Below are 20,321 nucleotides of genomic sequence, written 5' to 3'. Positions count from 1 at the left end.
AGTCACAGGTCCTGTGTGTGTGCCTGTGTGCACGGCACGTGTGGAACATGCTTCCTCGATCTGCATGTGGCTGTGTCATGCTGACCACGTGTGTAACGTGCTGGTCAGCTGCTGGGGTGTGTGTGTGTGTGTGTGTGTGTGTGTGTGTGTGTGTGTCTGGGTTGCATGCAGAAGTGCATCATTACACACGGGCTCTCCCCTACGCTGGAGGTACCTCGGACTCAAGGCGGTGGCCCCTGGAGGACCAATCCTTTAGCTTCATTCTTGCCCTCCTTCAAGCCCTGGACACCACCCCTTTACCATGCCAGGCCTTCCCCATGGAGAGAAGCAGGAAGAACTCCTTCCAGAAGCCGTCTCACCTGCCCAGCCCCACCCCCAGCAGGCTCTCGCCTCAGGCGATCCCAACGTGCCCCCCTTTTACATCTAAGAAACAGAAGCCTCAGAAAGGGCACCACTGAGGCCTCCCCTAGTCACGAGTCTGCTGCTGGCTGGGAGGTCCGGCTGGGTGCAGGGGAAGTGGGACCACCCATGGGGAGTGAGCAGGCACAAAACAGGGCTGGCAGAGCCCCCAGGGGGCAGGGGCTGCTGGGGTAGCTACAGTGGGGGTGGCGTCCCTAAAAAACTCGAGACCAGGATGCCGCAGCCAGAGGAGTTCACTGGTCCAGGAGCATTTGCACAAAATGTCTGAGCCGGGGGCCAGCACCGTAGGCTTTACTGGTTTTGTCTAGTCTTCTCTGGGGAAGTGGGGGACGACAGCTTAAAATGGATTTTCAGCAATAATGGACCCCCTCCCGAACTGCAACGCAAAAGAGAGAGAGAGAGAGTCACTTGGGCCTTGGTGGGAAGGTCAAAAGAGAGGGGTGGGCCCAGAGGCCTCTCGGAGGAAGGCCCTGGGGCTAAGAGGGCCTCCTCCTGCCATGCGGGTGGGCGGCTGGTGTTCTGTGGTGTTCATTCAACACCAGGAAGCACGGGGTGCTGGGGAACCCCGTTTCCTCATTCCTGGCTTGATGGAGGTGTCCTGGGCCCAGAGCTGGGGCCATCGGGTTCTCAGTAGGGAAGATACTAGCCTGAGCATTTCCAGTGAGGGTGAGGCTGTCTGTGCTCTGGGTGAGAAGCCCCCTAACGCTAGGACGACATTCTAGTTCCCTCTTTGAACCCAGGTCCTTGTCCCTGCCCTGAAGCAGGTTGAGGTCTTGAGGTTGAGACATCACAGCCCACCCATCCCCCAGCCAGTCCCTCATTCCACTGTCCCCACCCCCACCTGGCTGTGTGAGGAATGGGGCCACCTGCACATCATAACACAGCCCCCTCCCGGGGGAGCTTTGGGCCAGCCTCACTTACTCTTTCCCGGCTCCTTGCGGCTGAGGGGACATGTTTGGGGGCTGGAGAAACTTCACCTCCCCTTCAATGGTGGCCTTCTTGAACCCTAGCTTGCTGAAATCAAGGTAAGGGTGAGGGAAGTGCTTGTCTTCCTGCTTCGAAGCATCGTGCGGCTCCCTGGTTTCTCGTGGTTCCTCTGGTGGCTTCTCTAGCGCATCCTGAGGGAGGTTTTCCTGCTTCGAAGCATCGTGCGGCTCCCTGGTTTCTCGTGGTTCCTCTGGTGGCTTCTCCAGCGCATCCTGAGGGAGGTTTTCCTGCTCTGGCTCGTCCACAGTGGGCTGGGCAGTGTGATCCACAGTGGGCTCTGTGGAAAGCGTCATGTCCATCTGGAGTGGGGCTTTGATCACATGCCCCAAATTGGGCAAGTCCATCCTGCTGGAGGAGGCCATGGCCAGGGAAGATGCGAAGTCGATCAGCTCTGCCAGGCCGATGGTTTGTGTGGAGGCGGACGGCTGGGGGCTTGGAGGCTGCTGGGAGACTTCGTCTGGAAGAGCTGGCTGGGCACTGGGGGCCTGGCTCTGCTTCTCGGAGCACACAGTGTCCTTGGGGGCCGACGGCTGGTCTGGGTGGCAGGCGGTCTCTTTTGTGCTCTCCTTGATGGGCTGCATGCTGATCGCCTGTTGCAGGCTGTGTTCTGAGGCCTGGACGAACTTGTCTGCCCAGAAGAAGTGTTTGGAGGTCTGCACACAGATGGAGCGGTGGTCGGTGGATAGCGGGTCCTCCTCTGTGGTACTCGGGTAGCTGGAGATTGACCTCATACTCCATTGGCTGATGTCCTGCTGCATTAGCCCCTCCATGTAGGGGTGGAGTGACTCTGTCTTATACCCCTGCGGCTCAGGGTCTTCACTGAAGGGTTCCAAGTTAACCACCTTCATCTTGGGCTCGGTGTCCAGCTTGGCCTCGGGCTGGAGCATGACAACCGGGCGCACCTCTGGCTGCGGGAAAGGCTTGGGCTTCCGTTCCGGCTCCAGTTCTGGGTCTAGGCGCGGGACCTCTTTGTCTAGGGACTCCAGCTCTAGCAATTCTTTCTCCAGCTGAAAGGTTTCAACAGAAAGCTGAGGAGGCGCCTGCCCCCCAAGGTCCTCCCCGACACCCATTCCCTGCCCTGCCCCCCTCATGCTTCTTCTCACTTCCTTTCCCACACTTGCCTCTTCCAAGTGACCTGCCTAGGGCAGGGAGGCGGTGTGGGCAGCTGGTGAGGGCGGGTGTGCGTGCTCGTGCTGACATTGGTGCCAGGGTCCCAGAATTGTCCAGCGTAGGGGCTGGTCGGGCTTTAGAGAAGACAGGCCCCAAAGAGCCCTGCCCCTGGACCCCCACCTCCCCATAAGATGTGACGCTGCCCATTGTTACCTCCATGTCATCTTCCTCTTGTACTGACTGGAACTGGTTTTGGTTTATGCCACCCCTAAGACAGAAGGAGACAGAGTGGGTGACAGGGCTCCGTGGGGTGGCTTCAGGGGACGGTGTCTGGAGCCCTTAAGACCCGAGCTGGCAAGATGCCCTCAGCTCACTCCCCTGTCTGTGCCCACTCCCACCAAAAATTCCAGACTCACTCTCAAACTTCAGTGAGTTCTGGAAGTGCCTAGAGAGCTGGCCAAGTTGCCCCCTGCCACCCGCAAAAGAGGGATACAGTTGGTTGGAGGTGAGGCCCAGGAATCTTCATTTTAATCCAGCATCCCAGTGAGCCAGTGCCCTTGAAAGCGGCTCCCCACAGAAAGAAAAGCCCAGAGCAACGCCCTCTCCGGGACCTGCCCGCTCTCAGCTTGGCAGATCTGAAATGCAGGGGTGTGTATGGAGGGTGCCCTTGGTTCCTGTTGGTATTTTGCCATCATCTTGGCCGTCCCCTTCAGTGCTCAGCCACTGTGACCCCTCTCCTTCCTTAGGCAACTGCCCACCCTTCCCTTGGACAGCTGTCCTCAGAGAAAGGCAGCTCTAAGGGGTCAGGTCCCATCCATGTCTTGGGTGCGCCCCACCACCCCTCAGTCCTCCTCCAACGTCAGGGGCTGGGGGCAGAAGCAGAGGAGGATATGACCCCCACCCCCTGCTGCCTTTTGGCCTGGATACTGCCCTTGGGGAGATTTTGGAAACGGGCAAGATAGAGGAAGATCTTGGGTGGGTACACATGAAAACCTCACAGCCATGGCAGCTGGTGATCTTGGAGGGTTGGGGAGAGGTCCTACGACGATGGGGGGGACTAGTTCTCACTGTGTATCCACAATGTCCACCGACTCCTTGTCACAGCAGGGAAATCCGTTGGCACCTGGCAGGGAGAAGGAGGTGAGGGCAGGGGAGCTGCAGGCGGGGACAGTCCCTGAGGGGTTCTGGAGTCCGGACTGAAGGTGCTGCTCCAGCCACCCCCTCCCTCCCTGTCCCTCACCTAAGCCCATGTGCCGTCCCCTCCTCCACGTCTGCTCCCTCCACCTTCCGTGATCCATCACTGTCCTCCATTAGGGCGAATACTAACCGCGGTCACTTCCCGTTCATTGAGGGCTTCTAGCCCAGGTATTGTGAGGAGCACTTTATATGCTTCAGTTCATTGAATCAACACAAAAAATGAGAAGAGGTTCATTTGCCCAAAGTCCCTCAGCTGATCATTCAGGAAGTCAGGACCTGAATGCAGATTTCACTCAAGAAACTCTTTACTCCCCTGTCCCGCATGCCGTCCTACCCTGGAGCCTACAACTGTGTGGGGTTCCTCATCACACCCCAGATGAACTTCACCTTTCTCCATTCCTGCCCCTCTGCCCCCTTTCTCCACTCTCTCTGGCCAGGCTTCAGATTTGCCATTCACTCTAACCCTGGCCTCTCCTGCCCTGAAATCTGTCCTCTCTTCCCCTGGCTTCTCACACCATCACACCCTGGGGTCATCCATCTCCAACTCTGGGCCAGAGTTCTCACCCCAGGTGCTTAATTTGAGGTGATGTTGACACCCATCTGGTTATTTATGAGCTCCAGTCATCCTCTGCAGGAGAGACTGACTCCCTGGGGGAGCCCCCCCACCCCGCCCCAGTCCCCTTCCTGGAAGCTTGTATCTTTTATTGCAGAAGCTTCTTTTTCACCTTTTGGGGATAGGAGCCACCAGGCTGTCCCATTCTCTGCTCCCCAGCGTACTGGATAGAAGTTGTTGGTGGGGCCATCATGGCAATGGGCAAGCTGAGTCCCTACGAGCCTGGAGTGTGGCAGGAAGTGACAGCCTTGGCTCTGGCTGAGAAGAATTGCTCCCAGGATTAGACCAGAAGGATTAGAATGTGCTGTGGCCTCTCCCTAGAGATGTAGAGGCTGGAGAGTGTCCTTGAATGGCCGGTGTTGTTCCTGGGATTTGGCTTCCTCCATGTTCAGCCTGGGCCTGGGATCCAGAGTGCTGGGCTAAGAGTACACCAGGGACAGGCTCACAGTGGTGGGCTCAGTGGTCTCTTCGGAACCCATCACCTCCTTGACCACCATGCTTCCTTCGACCATCCCTTGGCTTTCTCCCCACGTCTCGCTTCCTCTGCAATTCTACCTGCCCCAAATGCTGCTGTTCCTCAGGCTTCTGACGTCAGAGCCTTCTTTTGCTTGCTTTACAAAGTTTCCCTGGGAAATTTAATCAACACCTTCAGCCTTAACCCTTCCATAAACAGCAACTGGATATGGATAGAAGGGGAGAAATTATTATGGTGTAAACCTCATTGCAGCACTGGGGGATGGAAGCAAAAGTCTGAGGTTGATTCAACTTGGGGCCTCTGTACCCAACTTGGGGATGTTCTATTAGGGATTCAAGTGACATTCTGTAGTGCGTGAAATCATTTCAATGTCCAATTTTGGGTTGCTATTATATAGAAATGTATTGATCTCGTATCCTGTAACCATCCTAAAATCTTATTAGTTCTAGTAACTTTTTTTAGATTCCATAGGGTTTTCTATGTAAACAATAATGTTCGTGACTCAACAGTCTTACTTCTTCGTTCCCAACCTGGATGTCTCTAATTTCCTTCTCTTGCCTTATTGCACTGAGAAGAATCTCCAGTAAAATGTTGAAGAGAATTGAGAGTGGACATCCTTGCTTTGCTCCTGAGCTTAGGGTGAAAGCATTCAGTATTTCACCATGAAGTACAATGTTATAATTTTTCTCATAGATACCCTTTATCAGGTTGAGGAAGTTCCCTTCTATTCCTAGTTTACTTAATTTTTAAATAGGAAGGGATGTTGGATTTTATCTGATGCTTTTTCTGAATTTATTGAGATTATCATATGGTTTTTCTTTTATATTCTGTTAATATATTATGTAAGTTATATATAGCATATATTATGTTAACATATGTTACGTATTATTCTGTTAATGATCCTTTTATAATTTGTTTATGGTGAAATAAATAGATCTAAAAAATTTATTTATTTATTTATTTATTTATGGCTGTGTTGGGTCTTCATTGCCACATGCGGGCTTTCTCTAGTTGCGGTGAGCGGGGGCTACTCTTCGTTGTGGTGCGTGGGCTTCTCATTGCAGTGGCTTCTCTTGTTGCGGAGCACAGGCTCTAGGCGTGCGGGCTTCAGTAGTTGTGGCACGTGGGCTCAGTAGTTGTGGTGCACGGGCTGAGTTGCTCCGCGGCATGTGGGGTCTTCCCGGACCAGGGCTCAAACCCATGTCCCCTGCATTGGCAGGCGGATTCTTAACCACTGCGCCACCAGGGAAGCCCTAAATTGATTTTTTTAGATGTTAACTCAATCTTGCATTCCTGGGACAAATCTCATTTGATCATGATGTATTATCTTTTTATACATCGTTGAATTTGATTTGCTAGCTTTCAAAAAGGATTTTCACATACATGTTCACGAGGTATATTGGTGTGTAATTTTCTTTTCTTATTATGTCTTTGTTAGGTTTTGATACGCTGGCCTCATAGAATGAGTTGAGAAGTATCCCCTCTTCAATTTTCTGAAACAGATTGTGTAAAATTGATATTATTTCTTCTTATTTTTGGTAGAAATCACAAATGAAGCTTGTGGACCTGGGCTTGGAGTTTCCTTGTGTGAAGATTTTTAATTACAAATTCAACTTTCAAAAATAGATACAGGGCTATTTAGCCTATCTATTTCTTCTTTTTTATTGTGGTAAAATATACATGGCATAAATTGCCCTTTTAAAACTATTTTTAAGTACACAGTTCAGTGGCATCAAGTACATTCACATTGTTGTGCAACCAGCACTATCCACCCCCAGAATATCTATTCTTCTTGAGTCAGCTTTTGGAGTTTGTAATGTTTTTTTAAAGGAATTTATCCATTTCACCTAAGTTGTCAAATTTATTGGCACAATTTGTTCCTAATATTCCCTTGTTATCTTTTTCATATCTAAAGAATCTGTAGTGATGTCACCTCTTTCATCCCTCATGCTAGTAAATTTTGTCCTTCTTTTTTTCTTTTTCATTTTATCTGGAGATTTATCAATTTTGTTGGTCTTTTTTTTTTTTTTTTTTTTGCGGTACACGGGCCTCTCACTGTTGCGGCCTCTCCCGTTGTGGAGCACAGGCTCCGGATGCGCAGGCTTAGCGGCCATGGCTCACGGGCCTAGCTGCTCCGCGGCATGTGGGATCTTCCCGGACCGGGGCCCGAACCCGTGTCCCCTGCATCGGCAGGCAGACTCTCAACCACTGAGCCACCAGGGAAGCCCTGTTGGTCTTCTTGAACCAGCCAGAGATATGTCGGATCCCTGTCTGGTCACCCTAAAGTGACATCTGCCAGGCAATAGGCTCCTGAAGTCATAGGTTCCCAATCAGCTTTTTATGATTTCACTATTACACATGAACAACCAAGCATCACCAGGCATTTGAGAAAACTGCTAACATAGGAGTGACAGACCAAGAGAAAAAAGCACTCCAGAGTACGAGAGGTAATTTGAGAAACTGAAGGAAACTGAAAAATTCTGATCATCTTCAGAGATTCAGAAATGAAGATATTCAACAATATATATTACATCCAGAAAACAAGAACAGGATACTATTTAAAAAGAATTAAGAAAAGAAAGAGCTTTTTGGCAAATAGAATTGGAAAATAAAATACAGAGAATATTCCTAGAAAGTAGAACCAAAATATCAAGACAATGTGAGAGAAAAGGATCAAAAGGAAATCTGGGGCTTCCCTGGTGGCGCAATGGTTAGGAATCTGCCTGCAAATGCAGGGGACACGGGCTTGAGCCCTGGTCTGGGAAGATCCCACATGCTGCAGAGCAACTAAGCCCGTGTGCCACAACTACGGAGCCTGCGCTCTAGAGCCTGTGAGCCACAACTACTGAAGCCCACGCACCTAGAGCCTGTGCTTCACCACAAGAGAAGCCACTGCAATGAGAAGCCCGCACACCACAATGAAGAGCAGCCCCCCACTCATCGCACCTAGAGAAAGCCCACGTGCAGCAATGAAGACCCAATGCAGCCAAAAATAAATAAATAAAATAAAGTTAAAAGGAAATCTAATTCTGGGTTATAGAAAGGGGATTCAGAAAGAATGGAGAACATGGAGAAGAAAAGAGAAATCAATATTTCCCTGAGCTGAAGGATGTCATTGGCTTAAAAGTGTTTACTGAATGCCCAGCACTACAGATGTCAAAAGATCTTTGTTGTAAAAGTTCATTGCACCAAGAACAAAGGATTCCTAAATGTTTCTAAGTGGAAAAACAAGTCACCTACAAGGGGAGGAGAATCATACTGGCAGCAGAGTTAGCAACAAAGCTTGTCTTTAAAATTTCTGAGGAAAATGGTTTTTAACCTAGAATTCTATATCCAGCCCAACTATCAATTCAGTCATGGAAAACTCAGAAAATTTACCTCCTCTTTTTTTTTTGGGGGGGGGGGAAGTTATTTGAGGATGTGCTAAAGCAAAATAAAGGTGTAAAACAACAGAGTCAGGAATGAAATAGTGTGTCCACCCCCAGAAAGAAGCTAAGTCCCAGATGTTAACTGTATAGAGGCCTACAACCAGTACACATTTGTGCAGGAGAATAGAGGATCCTGGGCAGTAGGTCTCTGAAATAAAGAAGACCTGACAAGGTAGTTGGCTAGATGTAGAGGTTGAAGAAAACAAAGACTATAATAAAAGCAAAGAGTACAAGGAAAAGGCCACTAAAAACTCCAGGAAAAACAAAAAGCTGTATGAGAAAGAAAAGGTAGTTGTGGTAACTTTTCTGGCCCTGCAGTGAACAGTTGTTATGTAGTCACAATAAGGTAAATCCTGTTTATTAACTTTCAACTTTTAGAATCAATATATAAACAAAATTTGGAAAACATAATTATGGTTATGGGACAATATGAATGTTACCAACCTTGATATTAAAAAAACCCAGAAATACAGGTTAGAGGCTTTGGGAGGTGTAAGGCAGGGAGGAAAGCTGAAGGGAAAGGTAGGGTCACTACAAACTTCATCTTACTATGTGTGGTGTCAAAAGATATTCTCTAAAGTTGATGAAAAAAATAAAGATATAAGTATATTAAATTTACAAAAGTTATCAGCATATCTAAAAACAATTGAAGTTGGGAGGATGGGACAGGGTGGCGCCATTAGAGCAAGAAAGTGGTAATGTCTAGAGCTGATAAACCAAGAAAAAGCCTGTGAGCTTGTAGAGAGATGAGAAGGTAACTAGGCAGAAAAACCGTTCACATGAAACAAGAGTGGTTGCTCTGAGGAGTGAGGCTGGGGGTGTGTGGTATAGGGGATTCTTGTTTCTCATCACTGAATAAGCTCTTCAGTACTATTTAACCACATGCATATATTTCTATGATAAAGTTAAAAGAAAATGTTGAGCCCCAGGTACTGGCCAGGCACTGTGCTAGGGGCGGAGGAGCTAGTGATGAACATACACAGTCTCTGCCCCCTTGGAGCTTTCAAGCCTGTGGCTGTGACTGCAGGAGACCCTCCAATCTCTATTTCTTACTCTCACTTCTCCTGAGTTCTAGACTCAAACTGCAATCACTGATTACACATTTCTCCTTCAGGAGGCCTCAACTTCACCTTGTCCAAAACACTACGGATTCCTTGTCAAAGCCTGGAATTCCCCTGTTTCCTATTGTGACGTTGCTCAGGATTCGCCTCTTCCTGAAGACCTTCCAGATTCTACCTCGAGGTGCTGAGCTAGGGACTCCTCGTCCAGTTGCCCCCACCCCACCCCACCCCTGCAGACTTCTATCTAAGCACACAGCTTCTTTCTGACCCTCAGTTAGAGGTGGGTCGGGTGCGTGGGTTTCTCACTTTGAATCTCTGATCCTCTACACAGAGAGTCAGATATAACGTGGATGCTTAGCAAAGGTCTGTGCAAAAATATGGTTTCCTTATCCCTCTCACCCTGCCAAACCCTGCGGTGTATCCCCCATTTCTGACCTCAACTTCACACCCTGGTGTCCAGACTCTAGCCTGGCCAACACGGTTCTGCATGTCTGACCTGTCTTCCTTTCCAATCTCTCATCTCTCGATAACCTCTGCCTGATTCATCCTTCATCCTATCACCCCAATTAGAGACCTGGGTCATTTGTGACCCTCTCACTTCCCCAGCTTCTGGCCTTCCCACCACCGCTGTTGCTGACCTTCTCTTCTGACACCAAAGTCAACACAAACCCAGGACTCACTACCCCTCAAAACTCAGCTCTGAGTGCTTTGCACACATTCGATCCTCAGAGCCACTCTATGCACAGGTGGCCGCGACTCTCCTCTTACAGATGAGGAAGCTTGCACAAGTCACACAGCTCTTAAGAGCAGTACCATGACCTGAACACAAGTCGGACTGGCTCCAAACCCTGTGGTGCTAACCATTGTGCTGTCTGAAATTTCTTTAGGCCTCTAGATGGACCACTGAACCATGTGCCCCCACCCCCATCCCCACTGGGCATCTCAATGACTGCAGAGTGAGCCTGCTGCATCACCCCTGCCTCTGCTCACGTCTAGACTCTAGGGTGGCCTCAAAGATCCTGCATGGTCTGACCTCTGCCTTCTTTTTTCATCTCCTGGTATCCAGTTCCTTGCCTTGCCCCAAGCCCAAGACACCCTGGAGCATGGCAGGGTCTTTTGTGCCCCAGTGCCTTTGCACATGCTATTTCTGATACTCAGAAAGTCTCTCTCCTGACAAAATCCTGCTCATGCCTGACAGCCCAAATCTCCATTGTCGTCGTCTCAGTGATAATCCTAGCTATCCAACCTACCTTTTAATTTTTAGTTAACTCATCAGACTCAGGGCCTAGCACAATGCTAAGCCCTTACAAATAATAAATACTAGCGAGGGTGTGGAGAAAAAGAAACTGTCCTATACTGTTGGTGGGAATGTTCTCACTATGGAGAACAGTATGGAGGTCCCTTAAAAAACTAAAAATAGAGTTACCATATGATCCTGCAATCCCACTCCTGGGCATATATCTGGAGAAAACTCTAATTCAAAAAGATACATGCACCTCAATGTTCATTGCAGCACTATTTACAATAGCCAACGCATGGAAGCAACCTAAATATCCATGGACAGATGAATGGATAAAGAAGATGTGGTATATATATATATATATATATATATATATATATACACACACACAATGGAATATTACTCAGCCATTAAAAATGCTGAAATAATGCCACTTGCGCAACATGGATGGACCTAGAGATTATCATACTAAGTGAAATAAGAGAGACAAAGAAAGACAAATATCATATGATATTGCTTATATGTAGACTCTAAAAAAAAAAGATACAAACAAACTTATTTACAAACTAGAAAGAGACTCACAGGCACGGAAAACAAACTTATGGTTACCAAAGGAAAAGCGGGGGCGGGGGGGTAGGGATAACATATACACACTACTATATATTAAAATAGATAACCAACAAGGACTCACTGTATAGCACAGGGAAGTATACTCAACATTTTGTAATAGCCTATAAGGGAAAAGGACCTGAAAAAAAATATATAACAATTACTGTGCTGTACACCTGAAACTAATATGACATTGTAAATCAACTATACAATTAAAAACTAAAATAGGACTTCCCTGGTGGTGCAGTGGTTAAGAATCTGCCTGCCAGTGCGGGGGACACGGGTTTGAGCCCTGGTCTGGGAAGATCCCACATGCCGCGGAGCAACTGAGACCGTGAGCCATAACTACTGAGCTCGCGTGCCACAACTACTGAAGCCCACGCATCTAGAGCCCGTGCTCCACAACAAAGAGAAGCCACCGCAATGAGAAGCCCGCGCGCTCCAACGAAGAGTAGCTCCTGCTCGCTGAAAGCCCGCGCACAGCAATGAAGATCCAACGTAGCCATAAATAAATAAATAAATTTATAAGTAGATTTATAAATAAATTTATAAAATAAAATACTGTTCTCTGCTGAGATTAAAAAAAGAAAGAAAAAAGAAAAAAAGAGTAAGTCCTGAAGGGGTTGCAGTAAATGTTGCAGGAGTGATTTAAGTTGTTTGCATCAATTTGTTTGCCTTAGGCATTTGGGACGGGGGTGGGGGGGGGAAGCTGCTCTCTGGTAGTTGGTTCTTGGCACATTTTGAAGGCTGGCCTATGTCCTCCTGGGAGAGAAGGTCTTGAGAAGAAATCTTCCATTTCGGGGGAGGGGGGGATCTGAGCCCCCATTATTAGAAACCTGGGAGATCCAGGGCCCTGAGGGGCAAACATCTTTGCTTGTTGGTACGGAGAAGAGTGCAAAGCACAACGGATGCGCTCAGTAAACATCTGTTGAAGCAGATTGCTTTTCCTTGCACAAGCTCCAAGCATCAACCAGGAACAACTTGATTTGATTTGGGGGTGGTTCTCGGCAGTTTGGGATAATTCATGTGTCGTTTCTGGGCACAGGGCCACTGCTCTTTCTGGGTACCCTGAAGCCCTCCAAGAACCCGCCGGGTCTGCAGCCTCCACCCCTCGGTGTGCATGTGTGTACACACACGCTTGTGCACCGCGCAGGACCAACGCTGGGTGGGTGTGGTGGTCAGGGTAGCACCGCCCCTCATCCTCGCTGGGATCGTGAGGGTTTTGGCTGGGGTCGACCTTCCTTTCAGGCGCCAGGCAGGGGCCCCGGCCAATCCCCGCCCCCGGCGCCCCGCCCCTCACTTTAACTTTTCCCGCCCGGCCCCGCCCCGGCCGTCCCTCCGCGCCCGGCCCCGCCTCGCCGCGCGCCCGCCCGCTCCCACCTGTCACCCCCATGCTGACCGAGGCTCTGTCTGAGAGGCGGGGAGCGGGCTGGTGGCTGCTAACGCCTCCGCCTCCAGTGCGCTCTTTGGTGGCGGGCTGTGGAGGGCGGTGGAGATGCCGGGGGCGCCGGCGTCTGTGATGTCGCCGCCTCTGTGACATCCCTGCCGCGACCGCTGCGTGCAGGGAACAGCGCTCACGATCCCGGCGAGTGGGTGGGCTTGGCGGTTGGGGGGCATCTTCCGGAGTGGGCTGCCCCACCTCGCCCCGCAGCCAGCCGGATGCCCCTCTCCTGGAGACATGGGGCGGCCCTGCTCTCTGCAGCAGGCCCAGATTGGTGGAGGGCGGCGACCTGTAAGCCTGGGGTCTGCTAGGCTGAACTTTGCACCTGCCCTGGGCACACTGGCACAAGGCCGCTGCCCCTTCTGTGCGCCCAGGACCCTCCAAGAACCTGCTGAACCTGCCACCTTTACCCCAAGTTGTGCACGTGTGTCCAGTGCACACACACAGGGACACAGCTTTGGGGTGCAGAGCCAGATTAGATAAGGCACCCTGTGCGCTGGTGGCATCCATCCTCAGACAGGTCCTCTCCCACCACCAGGGAACCGACTTTGGGAAAGTCATCTCTGATCACCTGCAGACACTTGGGTGGCTGGAAGGGCTGGGAGTGCAGGCTCACTCCCAGTTCAGTTCCCAGGAAGCCAGGCCTCAGGGACAGAGGAGTGGCAGGGGGGGGGCGGGGGGCGGGGGGATGTCTTTGTTCTGGGCATGTGGTCTGCCCCCACCTAACCCTGCTGGGTCAGTGCCCAGGCTCGACACCCTCCTCCTCCTCCCCTCAGCCTGGCAGTGTTCTGCCAGGGACTTCCCTGCTGTCACCGGGTGGGGCATCTTGCCTAACTGGTCTGAATGGATAGCTCAGAGGCGGAACTGGAAGCACCAACCGGGAGGAGTGGTGGGAAAAGCAGCCCCATTCAAGGGCTGAGAACAGTCCTTGCCTACGGGGCAAGACTGGACAAGGTCCCAGCAAGAAGGCGCAAGGAGGCTGCTGTCAGGATGTGAGGTTCAGCACACAGGCAGGCGCGAGTGGAGACAACCGTGGCCCAAACACACTTATTACCTCAAACTTTATTGCCCACGAGGAGTTCTCTACCGTCTCAACTCTGCAGGACCAAGGCTGCAGTTCTTCATGCATGGGGGGGCCGGGGGTCTCTCCCTGGGGAGCAGCATGGCTCAATGTGGAGAGCTGGGCAGAGGCCACCTTGGCAAAACGTGGGGATGAGCTTCTCCCCAGATGGAACCTCAGGGGACATCCCCTCACCCCACAACAATTCACAGTTGATTAATGCTACATGAGTGCTGATCAGCTCCCCCGGAAAGAAGAGGCTAGGTTGGGGTGATGGTAGGGGGTGCTCACCTTAAAGAAACCTGAAGGAGGTTTGAGGGGTCACATGCATGGAGAAGGGTCAAGAGCTGAGTCCCTTCACCCCATCTCCTGGCCTGCTTGTGCTCATGCAGAACCGCTGGCCTGCCCTCCTGGAGGGCAGCCATGAAAGTGCTTGAGGTCATCAGAGTGCAAAGTGCAGCTGGCAGTGCCCCCAAGACCAGGGGCAGCAGGACCAGTGAGTGTCTCGGGAAGCTCACGTGAGGCTGTTGAGAGCCGTGGCCTGGGTAACAGTAGCACCTGCATCTGCCGCCTTCTCTCGAGTCTATCGTGCTCTGTCCTCAGACGGTTCCCGTCAGGTAGGTCTCATGTCGCCCTTCGCTACTACAGATGAGGGAGCTGAGTGCCAGCTGCGCAGGGGCGGTGCTGGGCCTGCGGTTGGGGCTCGGGGCCTGCTGCTCCGGGAAAGACTCGTGGCCAGCAGCGAAGGGGCATGTGCTTAGGGACTGAGAACCATGTCACTCGAACGCCTTCTCTGGTCCTTGCTGAAGCTGAGCTCAGCTCAGGGCCTGGGTTGCGGCTCCCTGAGAAGTGTGGTGTTTTCTCCCAGGGAGACCCCCAGTGTCAGGCATTCCTCCCTCCCTGACCTGGTCTGAAAAACACCTAGAGATAGAAGGGGGCCTGATGGCCAGGCAAGGCCGGCCAAGGGCATCAGAGGGCCCCCTCCATTAACCCAAGGGTAGGCACACCTGCTGCCCCAGTCCTGTACTGGGCCTGGGGGTAGGTCATTAGATGCTCATACCTGCCTGGAACCCGAGGGAGGGGCTCACCCACCTCCCTGGGACCTGGGCCGGAAGCCACTCTCCCCTGACTGCCAGCAAGTGGTCACTGATCCTAATGGGTCAGGCCAGCTTGTCAGGACCAAGGCAGAGAAGACCCTCTTTGTTCCCCATGGGAAGAGGCCTCCTGTCTTCCTCCTCCTCCTCCTCATGTGGGCTCAGGAAGGACACAGGTGGGAGATCCTGGGAGGTGTTCTGCTAGCCCCACCTCACTGCTGCCAGCCCCTGGTCCCACCGCTGAGCCACAAGCTGGCAGGCCCCTGGGAGGAGGCAGGCTGAGCCTGTGTCTCGGGGGCAGCGCTGAGCACCGAGAAGGAAGGTCACTTCTGGCCAAGTGGAGCCAGTGGTGGAAGGCTGGTTAGGGCCTGTTCTCCAGCTGGCCATGCTTGACCCTCCAGCTCCAGGCGAAGCTGCCGTCAGGGGCCAGGGTGCACTGCAGGTCGATGCCCGAGTCCGGCACCTCCATGTCGTAGCGCACGGGCTGCCCGTCCTTGGTCACCAAGCTGAAGGCTGAGGCTGGGATCTGCGGGCAGAGCAAACGAATGGGTCTGAGAGTGGCAAGGGGCACCGAAGGTTCCTAGAAGTGCGGTGCTGACGGCCTCCTGCCGTGCTGGCAGACACCTCCCTCCAGCCGAGTAGGCAGCCCTGAGGTATCAGCTGCCTTTCCTTCTGGAACACTTGCAGAACCTCTCCTGGCCCAAGTGTGGATCCTGAGGACCCTTCAATCACCACGGCCAGTCTTGCCCTGGGACCCCAGGGGACATCTGGGGCCAGCTATTTCCTCTGGTGCCATTTCTACTTATTCAAAAGCCTCCTTCCTGGAGGACTGGGCTAGGTGCACTGGGTTCTGGGGCTCTGCCCCTAAGCGTGTACCTGCCCCCTTACCTGGCTGCTGATGCCGGTTGCGATGTCTCCCACCTTGACCCGGTGGAATTCCCGGATGTGCAGGTGTTCGCCATTGAGAGACTGTATTTGGACTTTCACACCTAGAAGGCAGGTAAGGTGACCGTCAGGGGAGTGGCTGCTAGCTCCCTAAGGCGCCCTGTGTAGGGGGAAGCAGGGTGGCTGTGGGGAAGCTGCAGAGATGACATGGAGGATGGAGTGGCTGCAATGTTATACCCCTGCTAGCTCTTACTGGCCATTTCCTGTCAACACCAGGAATTTGGCCTGCACAGTGCAAATATCTAGGGTTGGCTCCTGTGGGGAAGTAGTATTTCAACTTACAAAGCAGAAAGGAACTGGAAACAAAGATTCTTAAATTAGATTGTGGGCAAATTAGATTTTAAGTCCCTGAGGTGGAGCGGCCTGTGGCCAGGCATGGGGGCTTGATGCCATGAGTCTCACTGTCCCCAGGGAACCGTAAGCTGATGAAACCCTCATTCTATCAAAATCACAACATGACCTCTGCAACCATGCTTGAAAACAGAGTTCTACATATGTTGTCCTTCTCATCTTCTGACTTCAAATGTCAGAGGAGGATCTCAGCAAACCTACTACTGAGTTTTTTTTTTTTTAATATTTATTTATTTTTGGCTGCGTTGGGTCTTTGTAGCTGTGCACGGGCTTTCTCTAGTTGCGGAGAGCAGCGGCTACTCTTTGTTGCAGTGCGCAGGCTTCTCATTGCGGTGGCTTCTCTTGCTGCGGAGCACGAGCTCTTGGTGCATGGGCTTCAGTAGTTGTGGCTCATGGGCTCTAGAGCTCAGACTCAGTAGTTGTGGCGCACGGGCTTTGTTGCTCTGTGGCATGTGGGATCTTCCCGGACCAGGGCTCAAACCCGTGTCCCCTGCACTGGCAGGCGGATTCTTAACCACTGTACCACGAGGGAAGCCCCTATTGCTGACCTCTTGATTAAAACGCTCATGGGGTCCCATTCTTCCTTTTCCCTTTAGAAGACATTAATCGCTCAGCTTTGGGACTCCAGGCCAGGAAAGACTGCTCTCTGCCCCAAGCTAGAGGCCTTCTGGGACTCTATCAACTGCTCACAAGGGGCAATGGTCCTTGACTGCCCCATGAGGAAAGGCTCTGGGTGATCAGGGCCTTTACTCTAAACCAACTTAATGGCCAGGTACCTCAGATTCTGGGTGCCAGGTGCCTTCCTCTCCCTTCCCCACTGTGCCCCACTCTCAGACTCCCCAGTCCCAGGCGGATCAGGGGACTGTACCGTTGAAATAGCTCGGCGTGTCGGTGGGCCGCCCCCGGGCCAGCACCATGTTCCAGCTGGAGCTGCGGGCCTCCGCCTGGCTGCCCCACGAGTGCACGCCGGAACTCAGGGTGTCCCGCGAGCTCTGAGAGGCCTTGGACGGGTTCTGAAACAGAAGTGGGCACAGACTCAGACCCCCGGGCTCAGGGAGCCATCTCTGGCCTTGGTCTGATTTGGCGAGGAAGTGCCCATGTCCTAGGCTGGAGCGTGGCTCTCCTGAGCATTGGGGCTCAGCACAGGGCTGAGCTCCTGAGGGGCCCTTGGGCTGGAGGAGGGTGAACAGTAATTCTATGGGCACCAAAGCCAAGCCTTTCCCCTCACTATCCTAGTAGCCAAACCAGTCCCTAATTCCCGGGTGTGTTGGAGATGGACCGTCTCATTCTGAGAAACCAGGACCCCTGCCCCAGTGAGGACCCCTCCCAGAAGGAACGGGCACCCCTGTCACCTGCCCTTTACCCACTACTTGCACATGGCCCCTTCACTGGCCGGACACAGAGCCACCTGCCCTGTGCCCCGGCTCCTGGCCCACGGCCGACTCACCTTCTCACTGTCATCTGACAGGGAGAGGCTGTCGACGCTGAGGCATGACAGGATTTGCTCCTGTTCCTCCAAAGAAAACGGCTGCGACAGGCTGTTCAGAAATAATTCTGCAGAGAAAGGCAGAAGACCTTGTGAAAGACTGGGAGGGTCCGGCTGTGCCGTCGGTGTTCTTCTGCACAGATTGCTGACCCTGGGGAAGAGGACGAAGCCCAGGCCTTGGTGCAGGGCCCAGGCCAGTGCTCAGGGACCTGGATGCTGTGGCTGCCCGTACCTATTTCCAGCTGTTGCAGCTCTTGCTCGGGGAAGGTTGCCTTCCGCTCTGGTGAGCTGGAGTTCTTGGCTGGGGCCGGATCCAGGGAGGACAGAGCCAGTGGTTCCCACGTCCTGGACTCTTCTTTGCCCCAGTGCAGGCTGGGAGACTTGTTCTGCTCTGGGGGCTCTGGGGGTGGAGGAGGCTGGAGCTTAGGGGCCCCGCCTGCTGCATCCTCAGCTGGCTGGGGCCCCGGGTCCCCTGGTGAGAGCTCCCCTGGAGACAGCTCCACTGGCGGGGCACGTAGGGTCTGGTGAGGGTGCCCTTGGCTTGACGGTGGGTGGGCTTGGAGTGGCGGCGGATGTCTTGGTTCTTTGTACTCTCCCCTCCAAGGGCTCCTCAGACCTCCCACTACAAAACAGAGAGCACACGTGGTGAGGTGGAAATGGGCCAGGCCAGGTGGCCTTTCCTGAGCAGAAGAGGGCCAGAAGCGGGCAGTGAGAGTGGCCTTTTGCCCGGCCAGGACATGACTTCGGAGGGCAGTGTGTGGTCTCCAGAGGAGGCCTCTTCCGTAAGATGGCCCTGATGATGGGACTACGACAGTATTTCTTTTATTCCATTTTCCTCCTAGGTAACAACTGCAAATTTAAAAATTACAGAATTGGCTCCAGAGAAGGACTTTGTTAATATTAATAGTAAAGAGAAGATTTAAAAATAGCTCTGGGGTAATGCCAACTCACAGTTCCCAGGCGAATGGGCCTCGCTGACCCTCCGTCTCTCTTACCCCTCCCTTCCCGATAGTCAGTGCTTCCTGAAGACACCACTCCTCTGGAGTGGAAGGCAATTCAGCCCTGGGGCCATTACAACTACCATCTAGGTTTGGCGTCAGGGGGCTCTGCAAGGTCTCTCTTCTGTTTTACTTATTCCCTTTTGTTCCCATAACCACTGTCTCTCCCTTGCCACCCCCTACCCCGCCCCCGGCTGATGTTCTCTTATGTTCAACATGTCATTTTCGGTTTGATCGAATTCTTGCAAAGCATGTGTTATTTTTATTTATCAATTTTTTTAATACATTTATTTTATTTTTGGCTGCATTGGGTCTTTGTTGCTGCGCGTGGGCCTTTTCTCTAGTTGTGGCGAGCGGGGGCTACGCTCCGTTGCGGTGTGCGGGCTTCTCATTGCGGTGGCTTCTCTTGTTGCGGAGCACGGGCTCTAGGCGTGTGGGCTTCAGTAGGTGTGGCACGCGGGCTCAGCCGTTGTGGCTCGCAGGCTCTAGAGCGCAGGCTCAGTAGTTGTGGCACGCGGGCTCTAGAGTGCGGGCTCAGTAGTTGTGGCGCACGGGCTTAGATGCTCCGCGGCATGTGGGATCTTCCCGGACCAGGGCTCAAACCCACGTCCCCCGCATTGGCAGGCGGATTCTTAACCACTGCGCCACCAGGGAAGCCCTATTTATCAATTTTTAATTTCCAGAAAAGGCACTGTGTTCTAGGCCTTGCTCTGTTGGTCCTCTTTGCAGCCAGCACTGCGGCTTGAAGATCCAGCCAGGTTGCCCCGTGAGCAGAGTTGCTTTAATTGCTGTGAGCGCTGCGTGGAGCATCCTCCACCCCCCACCCCCACCTTTGGCCTCTCCAAGCTCCCAGGGAGGGACACCCGACTCCCCTCCCACAAACGACACTGCAGCGTGCATCCGCAGGCGTGTCCCCTTATGGATCTGGGCAGAGTTTCTTTGGCGGTGCGCCCTGGAGTGGGGTGCTGGGTCCCGGGTCTGCAGACGTCTGCCGGAGTGCTGCCAGGTGCTCTCCAGCAGAGCGCAAAGGCCACTGTCCCTCATCCCCACCAACACTTGGCGTGACACCAACTTCCTGATTTTCCCCACACAAATGGCTAGAAAGTGATACCTGGCTTTATTTCACATTCTCTGATACTGAGTTCAAGCCTCCCTTTATACGTTGTAACCCCTTGCCCCATCTCTGAGCACAGCCTCTGCATCAAGACACAGTACTAAGCACAGTACAAGGCACAGTACTAAGCACTTCGACTCACGTGACCTCAGTCTCCCTAACAAGCCTGAGGTCGGTGTCAGGCCCATGCTCTAGACGGGGGAACCAAGGCTCTGAGAGGCTGAGTACCTTGCTCTTGGCCACTACACGACCCCGCCGCCTCTCTCGCCCCCTGCAGCCAGCATGGGGCTCTTACCATGCTGCAGCGCCAGGCTGACCTTCCCCCCCAGCTCTGCGGCAGACGCTCGGTGGACAGGCTCTTTCCTGAGCCCTTCCTGGATGGCCTGGGCTGTGAGGGGGGCACAGGAGGGCGGGATCTCCCTCACAGGCGGAGGCTCGCTGGCAATCTGGGGGTCAAAAGGCAACATATGAGGCCCGCCTCCCCGTCACTTCCTGGCCCCCGGCTTTCTGTTCTTGCTCCTCCCCACTCTCCCCTGCCCTGCTGTGCTGGGGTTGGTCACAAGGACCAGAGTGGCCTGGTCTAGAGTGAGGGCTGGGACTGTTCCAAGAAAAGGTAGGACAGCACAGAGCCGGGGGGTGAGGCACCCATGACCCCCAGGCCCAGCCTGTCAGGAGGCAGGCAGAGGTGGCCC

At 52.9% G+C, this 20,321-nt stretch overlaps 2 protein-coding genes across 3 annotated transcripts in view; both read right to left on the bottom strand.

The window, feature by feature from the left end:
* Positions 1-1,337: 1,337 nt before the first annotated feature.
* On the bottom strand, positions 1,338-12,757 carry SPATA32 (spermatogenesis associated 32). Its single transcript, XM_059997952.1, has 6 exons — positions 12,719-12,757; positions 12,521-12,617; positions 3,586-3,640; positions 2,731-2,785; positions 1,617-2,414; positions 1,338-1,538 (listed from the first exon to the last, which is right to left on the bottom strand). Exons 1-6 carry the CDS (start codon positions 12,755-12,757, stop codon positions 1,338-1,340), a joined length of 1,245 nt encoding a protein of 414 aa, XP_059853935.1.
* An 884-nt stretch (positions 12,758-13,641) lies between these two features.
* The window catches only part of MAP3K14 (mitogen-activated protein kinase kinase kinase 14), a 43,026-nt gene continuing 36,346 nt past the window's right edge, over positions 13,642-20,321 (bottom strand). For both annotated transcript variants that reach the window (XM_059998754.1, XM_059998753.1), the window contains 6 exons: positions 19,925-20,075; positions 17,750-18,139; positions 17,479-17,585; positions 16,900-17,044; positions 15,624-15,724; positions 13,642-15,261 (listed from right to left, as the gene is read on the bottom strand). In XM_059998754.1, coding sequence (XP_059854737.1) covers positions 15,097-15,261; positions 15,624-15,724; positions 16,900-17,044; positions 17,479-17,585; positions 17,750-18,139; positions 19,925-20,075 — 1,059 coding nt within the window. In that variant the 3' untranslated portion in view covers positions 13,642-15,096. The remainder of the gene's footprint in view (positions 15,262-15,623; positions 15,725-16,899; positions 17,045-17,478; positions 17,586-17,749; positions 18,140-19,924; positions 20,076-20,321) is intronic.

Source organism: Delphinus delphis, chromosome 19 (genome assembly GCF_949987515.2).
Source record: "Delphinus delphis chromosome 19, mDelDel1.2, whole genome shotgun sequence".
NCBI lineage: Eukaryota > Metazoa > Chordata > Mammalia > Artiodactyla > Delphinidae > Delphinus > Delphinus delphis.
The sequence above is the reverse complement of the archived record's forward strand: the minus strand, read 5'-3'. Positions and strand labels throughout refer to the sequence as shown.

Coding starts and splice junctions, on each gene's coding strand:
- SPATA32 (XM_059997952.1), bottom strand. CDS start 12,757: ATGCCCCCCAACCGCCAAGCCCACCCACTCGCCGGGATC. Junction 12,618..12,718: donor CCCACCCACTCGCCGGGATC/GTGAGCGCTGTT, acceptor CGCCCTCCACAG/CCCGCCACCAAAGAGCGCAC. Junction 3,641..12,520: donor GGTCAGCATGGGGGTGACAG/GTGGGAGCGGGC, acceptor TCTCCCTGCCAG/GTGCCAACGGATTTCCCTGC.